Raw genomic sequence first — 13,381 nt, forward strand, 5'->3', positions numbered from 1 at the left:
AAAAAAAGTACAGGGGCACCTGGGTGGCTCAGTCAGTTGAGTGTCCGACTCTTGGTTTTGGCTCAGGTCATGATCTCAGGGCCGTGGGATTGAGCCCCACATCCTGGCTCTGTGTTCAGCGGGGAGTCTTCTTGAGATTCTATCTCTCTCCCTCTCCCTCTACCCCTTCCCTGGCATGCACCTACTCTCCCTCTCTTTCTCTCGCTCTTAAATAAATAAATAAATAAATCTTTTTAAAAAAAAGAGTACATACTGTATGATTCTATTTATATAAAATCCTGGAAAATGCAAACTAATCTATTGTGACAGATAGCATATCAATGGTTGCCTGGGAATAGGGATGGATGTAAGGATTGGACAGGAGAGAGAGATAACAAAGATTCATGAAGAAACTTTAGCAGATCATACACCACATTTCATGGGTGTATACATATGTCAAAAGTTGTCAATTCACACACTTTAAATATGTGCAGTTCATTGCATGTCAATTATGCCTCAATAAAGCCATTTTTTACAAAGAAATCTGTGTTCTAGAAGGATAGATCAACTTCTTGTCCTTTAGTCAATTTTTTTTCATATTATGGTTACTCACAGCTGAGCTTTTTATCAATATTCACTGAATAATGACTGAATAATGTTTGCAAAAAAAAAAAAAAAATCACTCCAGAGAAGTAAACTCCAATTGAGTGATACCCTGGGTCTGGGTAGGACCTATAGCCAAAGAATTTGATGACCGGACTTTGAGGTTTGGGCAGGGAACCTGATAAAATGGGGAAATGTGGTCAGGATTACATCTGATGTCAGGGATATAGGTGATCTGGCTGCCACACAGCTTTTAGGATTGATTCTATCTGCTGAATGGATGTCCTCTTCTTTGCTCACTGTTCCAGGCCCATCCTTCTTAGTGCAGAGAACGGCCTTCTACATGGAAAAGAACTGGGCTCCAGTAAAGGAAATAACTGCTTACTTGCTATAGCTTCTCCATGATCACTGTCCCTCACTCCACTTTCAGCTCACACTTGTGCCAAGCAACAGTCTCTATGGGCATCTTGTTCTCCCTCACACTGTTTCCAGATGTTGGCCAGTTCACACAATACCACCTGTACTAAGGCCTGGGGTACATATGAAACAGAACTATGTTCAAAAGCCTACCTCCCAAGAGCACTGGCACATAGCCTTCCAGGCTTGGGGACTTAGAAGGCCACACCACTCCAAGATTTGAAATGAGGAGCAGAAACTTCAGATTGCCATAAAAAGGCCTACCCAGTAATCTGACACAAACTTCCCTAGCTTATAATCAATAATAAAGCTGCTGTTTGCAATCAAGCACTGGTAAGTAACTGCTGCCTACTCACCACTCTCTTGTCCGGGACCCTCTGGGTAAACACCTTGTAGAGTCTCCAGCTCTTCCCTAGAATGGGGCCAAACACAAGGGAGGTCCCAATGCACAGCATGGATAGTCTTATCTACAGGGGGAAAAGGAGAGAAGCAAGAGGCATGAGAGGGACCTTTGTTGTTCTCCACATTCTGATCTGCAAAGCCTCAGTCCACACAGGGCATGGGGCAGGATGTGGACCACACTAAACATTCCAGTGATCACCCCTGAGAGTGTCCATTCCAAAGATAAAGGTAGCCACCACTACAGGAGATGCTGATTTAAAAATATATCAAAAGTTGGACATTTTGTTCAAAACAAAAACTTAAAATTCAACCTACCTGAATGAGGGTTTCCATTGAGAGTCCCTCTAAAGCATCTCGATCTTGAATCCCAAAGAGGTAAACACTACTGTAAGTCAGACAACTGCCAAGTAAGGTCACAATGTTCAGATTGGGACTGGACATCTTCACAATCCTAAAGTGAATCAGGAAGAAAGACACTTAGAGTCATGACCCTTTGGCATTAGAGTGAACAGAGCTTCCTCACCAGTATAATCTCCAATGTAACCTCGGAGTGAAGGGCCACTGGGAAGAAACCACTTTATAGCCCTGCAAAAAACTATTAGGATTTATTTAAATTTATTTTCAAAAAGAACTAAATTCTGGCATTTCTCCAAGTCTTTAAAAAAAGGCCAACTTCTAAAAAACAGGTGGTATCAGAGAAGAGTTAGGACTTTTCCACGAAATTTATGGTTGCTAAGAGACAGCTATATGCAACCTAGTGAATAAATAACTAGCAGGTAGTTACCTAAAGAGATACAGCTTGGAGGCTTTAGAAATGAGCTGTAAGGTAAACTACTATTTGGAAAAGCTTTGTGATTTTTTTCACAATTTACTCTGTTTGATATGTAAAATTGTTTTTCCTTTCTCTGCTTGACCAAAAGAGAAAAAGGAAGCAGGGATTGAAAGCAGGAAATTTGGGAAGGGTTTTTGTCAAACAGTTTTAAATGAGTTTACAGAACAATTCAAAGATTAGAGGGAGGTGTGGACAATCTGGGTGTCAGACAGACCCTGGGCACCAACGGAGGCTCAGGACAAGGTAAAAATGTGTGACGTGGTTAATTTAAGGGGAAAACCAGGCTTATTCTGGACAGTGACTGATAACAATTAAGAAGGAATGTCATTGTATTTAAGAGTTTTAGTCTAAATAGTGTATTCTACATAAATTCAATATTTACATTAATAGTCACTGGATAATTACACTTAGTTATACTTTTGTTTTAAAATAATAACTGAGGAGGAAAGCATTCTTATCTATGTACCTGGATTACCCAGCTGACCACTTTAAAGTCAAGAGCCAAGGCAAAATCAGCTACTTAGTGCAGCCTACTTTAATGACAGGCAAAGTACTCAGAGGCATTAAACAGTTTGGCAGTGCTAGACTTGCAAACATCATAACCAACAATGGCCCACCTTGATTACTTTGTGGCTGGCATCATAATTACATCCACACACACAAAAATACCAAGCCACTGCCCTGGGACTCAGACCCCAAGTACAGATAATATAGACTAGTAAGTCCAGCTGAGCTTTACCTTGTCTTGGAGCAAAAACCTTGATTTTTTTTTTCTTCCTCTAAAAATGAGAACAAGTTTCATGGATTCCCCTTATAAAAAGGGGATAACAATAATACATCCCTCTCCCCCTGCCAGAGTTGTAAGGATTCAGGGAGGTAATATAGCAAATTGTGTGGCACAGTGCCTGGTGCAGAGTAATCATGTAGCCAACATTAACTAGTGATATTATTAATCTCACCATCTTCAGACTTAAAAGCCTATGAATCACCTTTTCCTTTCCTGTTTCTTTTCTTTTCTTTTTAAAAGATTTATTTGTTTTAGAGAGAGAACGTGCATGTATGAGTGAGGTGGGGGGAGGGGCATAGGGAGAAAATCTGCAAGCAGACTCCCTGATGAGTGGGGAGGCTGACCTGGGGCTTGATCTCATGACTCATGAGATCATGACCAGAGACAAAACCAAGAGTCAGTGTTCAACCAACTGCAGTACCCAGGCACCCCACCTCTCCTGTTTATCACCTATACCCAATCAATCTATATCTGTAGAACCTGTATAAACCTGGATTATCAGTTCAAAAGTCTTTAATGAATTCTGATGCTTATATGACATCCATCAGCTCACAGGTATGATGTTTTAAAAGTCTTCATCAAATATCGGTTTCTGAACTTAGCTGAAACTCAGCTGCACATGTCTCACAGCCACACATCTGTGTTGTCCAGATCACTGATGGGGAAGTTTCTTTCTTAATTCTTCTCTGGGGCCATTTTATTTGAACACCACTCTACAATCAGATCTTCTTTGTGTTATTCAGCACTGCATGCAACCTTGATTTAGAATTTCTCACCCTCCTGACTTAGGAGGACCTGAGTTTATTTATTTTCTTTATTTTTATTTTTATTTTTTTAAAGATTTTATTTATTTATTTGAGACAGAGAGAATGAGAGAGATAGAGAGCACATGAGAGGGGGGAGGGTCAGAGGGAGAAGCAGGCTCCCTGCCGAGCAGGGAGCCCGATGCGGGACTCGATCCCGGGACTCCAGGATCATGACCTGAGCCGAAGGCAGTCGCTTAACCAACTGAGCCACCCAGGCGCCCTATTTTTATTTTTAATTATTATTTTTTATTAACACATAATGTATTATTTTTTTCAGGGTCTGTTTAGTTATTTTTGACAAAATATACATTACATAGTCTTCACATCTCAGAAGTTGATGCAAATTCATTTTCTAAATGGACATGTGGACTTATATATATATATACATATTTATATTTTTCATAAAAAATTTTACTTAAAACTTGCATCAGAAAAAAAAATGAATAGAAGATGATTTACCTCTTTTGTTTGGTGAAGTTAACACCTGTGAAGTCACTGAAAGATGAATCATCTCCTATTCAGCAGATGAATTATGTATGTCTGGGGAATGTCTTTGCTACTTTAATAGGAATTCAGCCACCAATGTCACTTATATTTTTCTGTTGAACTAAAAGATGAAACCTACACATGCTGAATATTTTAATTAACCACAAACACATAATTTCCACAAAGCAAGAAGATTTCAATATTATATACTTAATTATAAATATTCAGTCCCATCGAGATTACCTATGTTGCGTTTATAAAGAGATAAAAGCTTGGACTGGGTTACTAGTACTCAGAAACAAGGGTTTTTTGCTTTTTTTTTTTAAGGATTAGATAGCTATCTAATCTTTTTCTCTTCATTTATTAACTGGCAATGTAAGACAAGAGCTTTCTTGATTTTTCTATTCTCAAGTAAGTCTCAATATAAATAAATAGCCACCTATATCTGCAGAGACTGTATAAACCTGGATTATCATTTCAAAAGTCTTTAATGAATTTTGATGCTTATGTGACATCCATCAGCTCACAGGTATGATGTTTTAAAAATCTTCATCAAATATAGGTTTCTGAATTAGAGGTTTATTATACTTGTTCTGGAGGACTGACTGGGTCATCCTATTGTTTCTTCTTAATTCTGGTTATGAACTGAATTTGGAAACATGGCTTGCAAATAGGGTTGAGGGTATTTCTTGTGGCTATTAGAAAAGTTTCCTAAGATGTCACAGGGCCATGGTTTCTAAAATGCTATATGGGGGTCACTAAACTTTAGACATAGCTAAAACCAAGTATGAATGTCTTTCCAAAAAGATTTTTAATAAAACACTTAAGATTAAATTGTGAGAGTTAATTGAATTTCTTTTTCAATCCACTGTTTTCGATCCATGCTACAGTGGGATTATAAATCTACCTCAGCTGGATATGTTCCAAACTGCTTTATTATAATGTTGTCTTGTGTGTTTCAGCAAATAGTAATCATTTTGGGGTGCCTGGGTGGCTCAGTTGGTTAAGCGACTGCCTTTGGCTCAGGTCATGATCCTGGAGTCCCAGGATCAAGTCCCGCATCAGGCTCCCTGCTCAGTGGGGAGTCTGCTTCTCCCTCTGACCCTCCCCCCTCTCATGCTCTCTCTCTATCTCATTCTCTCTCAAATAAATAAATAAAATCTTTAAAAAAAAGTGATTATTTTGCTACTTTGCTTATTTCTAATGTTTTAGGTTCAAAATCTAAACCCAATTCAAATTCTGTACACCTCAAAGCAATATTTATGTGACTTCTAATCATATGTGTTCTAATTCTGTATCATAATGGTGAGAGTAGCTTGGCCCTGTTCCTTCCTCTCCTGTGTGGGCCACCATTCTAGGAGGCCATCCTAGGAGATTTCATTAACCTTCCAACCTCCAGAGTTCTAAATTCTTTTATCATAATGACTTCACTTTATTCTGCTTTTAGATACCCATCCCCAGGGTTGCACCTTGGATGTTACAATCATTCAGAATGATTCCACTTCAGAAATTTTGAAAACCAATATTCCCCTCTTTGATCCAAAATTGAACTCTTACTCTTCTCCCTGGACCTGTTCTTCTCATATTCTTCCCCAGTTCAGATAATAGCAATTCCATCTTTCTATCTGGTTGGACCAAAAATCTTGAAGTCATCCTTGACTCTTGCTCACCACCCACATTCAATCTGTCATGAAATCCCCCTGGTTCTATCCTTGAAATACATCCAGAATCCAACTACTTACCACCTCTGTTGCCACCACCCTGATCAAAGTCTGACTTTGCATTTCTCATTTGGATTATTACAATAGCCTCCTAACTCGTCTTCCTGCTTACTCTGGGCCCTTCCTAAGTCTATTTTCAACATAGCAGTCAGAGCAATCCATTAAAGGTAAATCAGATCATGTCACTTCTCTGTTCAGAAGGCTGCAGTGCAGTGCCTTTCTAATTCACTCAGAGGAAAACTCAGTCTTTACCAGAGTGTACAAGGCTTATATATTTAGGTCCTCATTATCTATCCCATTTCCTACTTCTTCCTCTTGCCCACTCCACCCCACACAGGCCTCCTTGCTATTCCTTGAAAACACCAGGCACTCACACACTTCAAGGCTTTGAAGTGGCTGTTCTCCCTGTCTAGAATATTTTAATTCATATATTTGCATGGCTCATTCCCTCTATCCTTTTATGTCCTTGTTCAAAAGTTACCCTCTCAAATCAGGGCTACCACCCCATTTAAAATCACACTCTTCCTCAGAATTCCAAATCCTTTTTAACCTGTTCTATCTCCATCCCACCACAATACTTACTACTTTCTAAACTATTACATAATTTACATATTTATTATTGTTTATTGTCTTCTCCTCCCAATTAGAATTGTTCATGATGTACTCCCAACACTAGAACACTACATAGCATTTTGAAAGCACTCAGTAAAGGGGCGCCTGGGTGGCTCAGTTGGTTAAGTGTCTGACTTTAGCTCAGGTGATGATCTCAGGATCCTGGGATCAAGCCCCACATTGGACTCTGTGCTCAGCAGAGAGTCTGCTTCTCCCTCTCCCTCTGCCACCTCTGCCACTCATGCTCTCTCTCTCAAATAAATAAATAAAATCTTAAAAAAAAAAAAGAAAGCACTCAGTAAATACCTGACGAATGAATGAATGAGCCCCCTGCTCTCCAGCCCTCTCATATGCTCACTTTTAACACACTTGCTCATTGACAGCCTGCAGACCTCCTGTTCCCTGGCTCTTCAGCTTCCTTGCAGTCTGTCAGTCTCTCTTCCTTTCTGTACCCAATGTGAAACCTCTAGTTGATCATCTGAACTGTTCTCTCGGCAACACCCACTTCCTTTTCCAAACAAGCTCTTTTGCTGCATCTATCTGACAAAACTCTTTATATCCAAGAGCTGAATGTTGGAGAAAATTTTATAACCTTGCAGACTGTTGCCATCAAAATCAATGGCCTCTAAGGTTAATTAGCAGGGCTTACTGTACTACCAATTAATCTTTTTATTTGTTCTATGAGGTATGCTTCACATCTTCTTTGTGGGTGACCCACCTCATTGGATTCAAAGAAATAAGAGCACATATCTGTCTGGATGATGCCCTCAGTCTAGGTTTGGTGCCCTCCTCTATGGCTTTATAACACCCCAGGGTATATGTGCATCACTACAATTGTCATGTTATATTACCAGCTTTTTATGTTTGTCTCACTAGACAGTTTCTATCCCTCAAAAGCCAGGCTGTTTCTTATTTATCTGTATCTCAGCTCCTAGCACAGTCTTTGCAAAATGGCAAGTGTTCCATAACCATTTGTTGAATGAATGAATGAATTCATTGATAGATATGAAAGACCCATCACTTCTTCCTTTCTTTGTCCTCTTGCCTAATCTCATTTTTTCTTGGCAATGTTCTCCTCTGTTAGGCAGAAGGATGAGGCTCTCATCCTTCCAAAAGGGTGCCAAATGGCTCTAAAGCAGCAGAGATCTCTGACAATCAGAGGGAAAGTCAAGAGTTGGTTCAATGTCTGTGTGTTAAGACAAAAGGGGCACATACTGGGTTATGATAGGAGTTTTAGGAAGCCCCTCCTGCAATGGCTGAGATCTTCCTGGCATTATTGAACACAAAAGGCCCAAGATATTTTGGGTGCCTTGGACTTCCATAGACACTGGGTTTTGACAAATCTCCACACCCCAAACTGTCACTCAAAAGCCTTGTCGTTCGGGTGATCCACTCCTTTGCTTCCCCACTCAGCATGGTGCTGGGAGAGTCTAAAAATAAATGAGAGAAAGAATCCTCACAGGAGGCTGGTGAAGCTTCTCTTTGTTCCTAGGAAAGTGCAGCATCTTGGGGATGTGTATATTCATATATGCATGCACACATATGTGTTTACTTGTCTCCAATGAAATCAGGCCACTTGAAAGATTCCTTTCCATTGGCTGAATTCTTCCTGGAGAATTCCCCCAGGAAATGCTTTTGTCCAATATGTCTCTTACATCATGTGTCGAGGGCTATGGAGGCCCAGTGATATGATGACAGGCCTTGTCAAGCAGTTGATGGATGAGCCCTCATCTTCACGACCGCACAGATTACAGTCTCAGCTGACATCTGCTCAGAGGTTAATAACATGCATCCCATTCCCCGACTTCAGAAAATCTGCTGATCTTGGACTGAGCTAGGCCAGGACACATGCCTTCTCTTTACATCCTTGTAGCTACTAAATTATGTTCCGTAGCAAGCTAAAACACTCAGTCCTGCCTCTTGTCCAGGGTGGGCCAGGCCTCTCTAAATCTGTCTGCTTTCCTGTAGTTGTAAGTGCTTGTATAGCTTTGTTTTACATGGAGAACAGGCTCCTACTGCTATTCTGTCAGTTCAGGCCTGCAGCTGCTGAAGCTGGAGATGAACTGAAGAACAAAGACATTCTGCCTGCAAGATAGCTAGATGATTAGCAGTGGTTGGACTCGAAGACATCTACTTTCCTTTCCAGCTCTCCCCTTCTAAACTTATTGCAGAGGCAAGTTCTTTTTCCACTACTGCTGGCTTATTAATAAGCCAGTCATACTTTGTATTTCTGCCTCTCTACCTTAAGCAGGAACAAGAGGCTGACCTGGTTATCAGAGATGCTTTAGAATTTACATCTCAGTCAATCAGTCGATCAATCAATCACCAAAACATTTAGTTATTAAGTGCAAAAGAAAACTCGCTAACGAACCTGCCCCCAAGTTTCCCTTTAGCAGATAACCTCAGTGTTTCCATATTTTATTAGTTATTATCTTTTTAGTGATCTTCCTATGTTAAGCATTAACTAAACAATTCCTAAATATCTATTTGTTAAAGTATTAAGAACTGGAGATAGGAAGGCAAATGAGGTTTAATTTCTATCCTCAGCTCATTTGGACACTACCTCCTGGTTTCTAACTTTTTCACTGCAAAGACAATTTTCTTATTCTGCCTTTTTTCTTTTAGAATAGAAAAAATTTTAATTTAATATTAGCAGTTGTTTTCGCAGTATCACTGGGCCATTTAATAAAATCTATGTATATGAATGTATGCTCATTATAAATATTTGTATGTGAATATGCATATAAATTTCCAGAGAACAAATTTCAGAATATATAGCTCTCCTAGACTATGTAAATAGGCCAAAGGATCATTTTTAAAATGCGTTCTTGCAAATATTTTTAAAGCTGAAATGTGGAAATTTAGATATAAGGCCAAATGCCCATTACTTCATTTTACAGCTCACGTTTAGGACAGTAGTGAAAAAGCATACTGATAGATTCAAGATAAGCTGGTGATGAGAGGGGGAAAAAAGCCCCAAAGGGTACCCTTACTAGAAAGGAGCTTGTATGGCTTTAATTAGGAGTATTATGGCCACATTCCACATCAATTAAAAAAAATTAGTTTCTAAATATATTTTTGCCCATGTCTCATGCAATTGTAATATATCTTAATGTGTTTTAAAATGCCAGGGGGAAAAACGCTAGAAACACAAAAATCCTCTCCTCTCATATAACCTCAGACCCTAGAGTGTAGGCATGTGTTTTAATTTATGAAGCAGTGATTTCAACTTCCTTTCTCTCCTTAGACGCAGGGGAAGGCCTTGAGCAGTCCCTAGCCGGAGATTGTAGCACTTCCGAAAGGGCACAGCAGATGCCCTGATTTTAAGTAGAGCATAAAGCACAAGCACATTTGGCCCCATGAAGCAGCCAATCACAGGGAGTCTGCTGTAAACCAGAATATTATCTATTGTCTACCAGGTGACATGTCCATCGATGTCTCTGAGGCATGGAGCATTCGCCAGCCGTGTTGGGAAGGTTTCCTTCCTCTCCTTCCCCTTCTTTCTGGTCCTCAGGGTTGTGGCAGGAGAACTTGGGGCTTTGGTGAGTCTGAGAGGAATCCTGAGCAGCTACAGCTGCTGGAGTCACTCTCTGCTGGGCCAGAATCTGGGAATCCTTGGCGTGGGGACTGGGTTTTACCTAGCTTTGCCCCGTAGTGCCTGACACAGGGCCCTGAACCTCGTGGAAACTTACTGTTTGCTATCCTGGATAAATCATTAGAGTTAGAAGGCTCCTAGAGGTCCAGTACTTAACAGAGATAAAAGGGAGACTGTCAGCAAGGCACAAACGGCTTGTTCCCCACCACTCTGGCCCCGGAATTGCCGAAGACAGGATTGGAGTCTGAGGGTCATGAGGAGCACTGTTTAAACCAGGGATTGGGCCTGACCTTCTCATTTTATGATGAAGGGACCCTGCATGGCAGTTTTGTACCCAGATAGGGACCACAATGGGACAGCTAATGCAGATGCTCTGACTCCTGGTTCCCTCCCGTGTTCTTTCACTTCTGCCCTAGGTTACTCTAGCCACCTGGGACCCAGTGTCCACCCTTCTGATAATGAACTTCTGCTAGGGGCCTTCTTGACCCTGGTTTCTTTTTTCTTTTTTTAAAGATTTTATTTATTTATTTGACAGAGAAACACAGCGAGAGAGGGAACACAAGCAGGGGGAGCGGGAGAGGAAGAAGCAGGCTTCCCGCCAAGAAGGGAGCCTGATGTGGGGCTCGATCCCAGGACTCTGGGATCATGACCTGAGCCGAAGGCAGATGCTTAATGACTGAGCCACCCAGGCGCCCCTTGACCCTGGTTTCTAGTGTCTAGCAGTAGCACTGGTGGTGGGCCAAGGGTTTTTACCTGCCTCCTCAACCGAGGCTCCTCAAAGGCTCCATTAGCTTGCATTTATTGTCAAGTGGACAGAGAGGAAATCCTGAGTCCTCTGGAGGGCCTTCTGCTGGGCTTTGCCTGCCCTTTCCAATTCTGAGTACTGGCCTGGACCTTGGACATTGTCATGGCTCCTGACTTTACCTCTGGCTGGAACCCCACACTGCATTTTTGCCACAACGGGCTTTGGGCTCTTGGTTTTCATCATTGCCTAGAGTCTCTGAGTCTTGGCCCCAGCATGGCCTAGAAGTGTCTGCCCTAGGCTGTGACAGGAGTTGTGTGTTCTGTCCTGTAATCTGATGTGAAAGGAACAACTGTTAGATAATCTGTGTGTGTTTAAGCAGCTTTTGTGGATTAACGTTGAAGTTAACATGATGTAGTGGGAAAAGCATGGGCTTTGAAATCAGACTGACTAGACTGCCTACCTGTGTATGGTGGATGATTTGCCTAACCTTGCTGAGGTGGTTATCTAAAAATGGGAAAAATAATATTTATCCTCTTGAGTGCTATAAAGGTCAGAGATAATGTATCTAAAATAAAAAGCATGTAAGAGGCCTGTAATAGAAAGTAACAACTGTTCATTTTAAGTTAAATGGTCTGAATTTACACATATAGGGACTAAATGCTGATTTTTATGATGAGTTTGAAGTACTGAAGGATCTTGAAGTACCTCTAAATCATCAAAAATTATATTGCAGTCAGAATCATTTGAATGTATGTTTTTTCTGTTTCTTAGAATATTGACAATGATATGGAATAATATTAAAAAGAGTAGCCAACATTGATTATATATATATATATATATATTTTTTTTTTTAAGATTTTATTTATTTATTTGACAGAGAGAGACATAGTGAGAGCAGGAACAAGCAGGGGGAGTGCAAGAGGGAGAAGCAGGCTTCCCGCGGAGCAGGGAGCCCGATGCGGGACTCGATCCCAGGACCCTGGGATCATGACCTGAGCTGAAGGCAGACGCTTAACGACTGAGCCACCCAGGCGCCCTGATTATATATTTAATATTTGCTAGGCAGTTGCTAAGGGCTCCACATACTCTATCTAATGCAATCCTCACAGCATTCTGAGATACATAGCATCATTACCCCTACTTTTAAATAGGGAGATGGGATTCAGCAAAGTTCAATAAGGCGATCGAGTCACATGCCTAGTAAGAGATGGGGCTAGGATTGACATGGAGTTTGATTCCAGAGCCTGGGTTCTTTCACTGTTGACACACTTAACCTTTTGTAAACATTGTTAAGGAGTAACCCTTATCCCCCCTCTCTCTGATCTCCCACTGAGGCCTATTGAGGAAAGGTTTTCCTCTCTCTCTTCCCAAGTGGGAAACTGCTGAGGAGGAAGCTTTCACCTCCCTTTTCACCTCAGGACCCACACTCCCCCAGGTGGGCAGCCCTAAGCACTCAGACTGGAGAGAGGTGAACAGGCCTAGGCCAAGTTCTACCAGAAGGTCTCCAAGGCAGGAATCTCCCCTCTTCTCTTCTCCTTCCCCATCTCTACCAGACAATGAGCTCTCCTCCTCTCCCTGGCCCCCATTTTAGCATCATGTCAAGGAGCGCTTTCTAATTTGGCTTTCACCCGCAATCCCTGTGCTTTCTTTTCCTCAAAAAACTTTTTATTTTGAAATTATCTGAGACTCATAGAAGTTGCAAAACAGCTTGACCTTTAACCCAGCTTCCTTCAAAGACAACATCTTACATAACTAGATTACATTATCAAAACCAGGAAACTGACAGTGGTGCAATACTATTAACTAAAGTATAGAGTCTGTTTGAATTTCACCAGTTTTTATATGTGCTCTTTGTGTGTGTGTGTGTGTGTGTAGTTCTATGAAATTTATCATATATACAAATTAGTGTAACTACCACCATAATCAGTATACTTAACTGTTTCATCGTGCAACAAAACTACCCTCAGACTATCCTTTATAGTCACATCCTCCCTCCACCTATAACCTCTGACAACCTCTCATCTATTCTTTATCATTATAAATTCATCTCCTGATAATACAATATAAGTAGAATCATACAGGGTGTAACCTCTTGAGATTGGCTTCTTTTATTCAGCATAATGCCCTTGAGATTCATCCAAGTTATTGAAATGTATTAATAGCTTGTTCCTTTTTATTGTTGGGTAGTGTTCCATTATATGGATGCACCACAGTTTGTTCATCCATTCACCTGCTAAAGGATCTTTGGGTTGTTTCTATTTTTTGATTATTAAAAATAAAGCTGCTGTAAACATTTGTTTTTGTGTTTTCACTTTTCTAGGAGTAAATACTCAGGAGTACTATTCCTGAATTACACAGTGAACATATGTTTGATTTTATACAAATTTACCAAATTG

At 40.7% G+C, this 13,381-nt stretch overlaps 1 protein-coding gene across 2 annotated transcripts in view; it reads right to left on the bottom strand.

Moving 5' to 3' along the window:
- The window catches only part of GPR156 (G protein-coupled receptor 156), an 86,200-nt gene that overhangs the window by 22,667 nt on the left and 50,152 nt on the right, over window positions 1-13,381 (bottom strand). For both annotated transcript variants that reach the window (XM_064595592.1, XM_045902950.3), the window contains 2 exons: window positions 1,717-1,852; window positions 1,356-1,466 (listed from right to left, as the gene is read on the bottom strand). In XM_064595592.1, the coding sequence (XP_064451662.1) occupies window positions 1,356-1,466; window positions 1,717-1,852 (247 nt within the window). The remainder of the gene's footprint in view (window positions 1-1,355; window positions 1,467-1,716; window positions 1,853-13,381) is intronic.

Source organism: Mirounga angustirostris, unplaced genomic scaffold (assembly GCF_029215605.1).
Source record: "Mirounga angustirostris isolate CCGP_5_RB_7025 unplaced genomic scaffold, mMirAng1.0.hap1 SCAF_1, whole genome shotgun sequence".
Taxonomy (NCBI): domain Eukaryota; kingdom Metazoa; phylum Chordata; class Mammalia; order Carnivora; family Phocidae; genus Mirounga; species Mirounga angustirostris.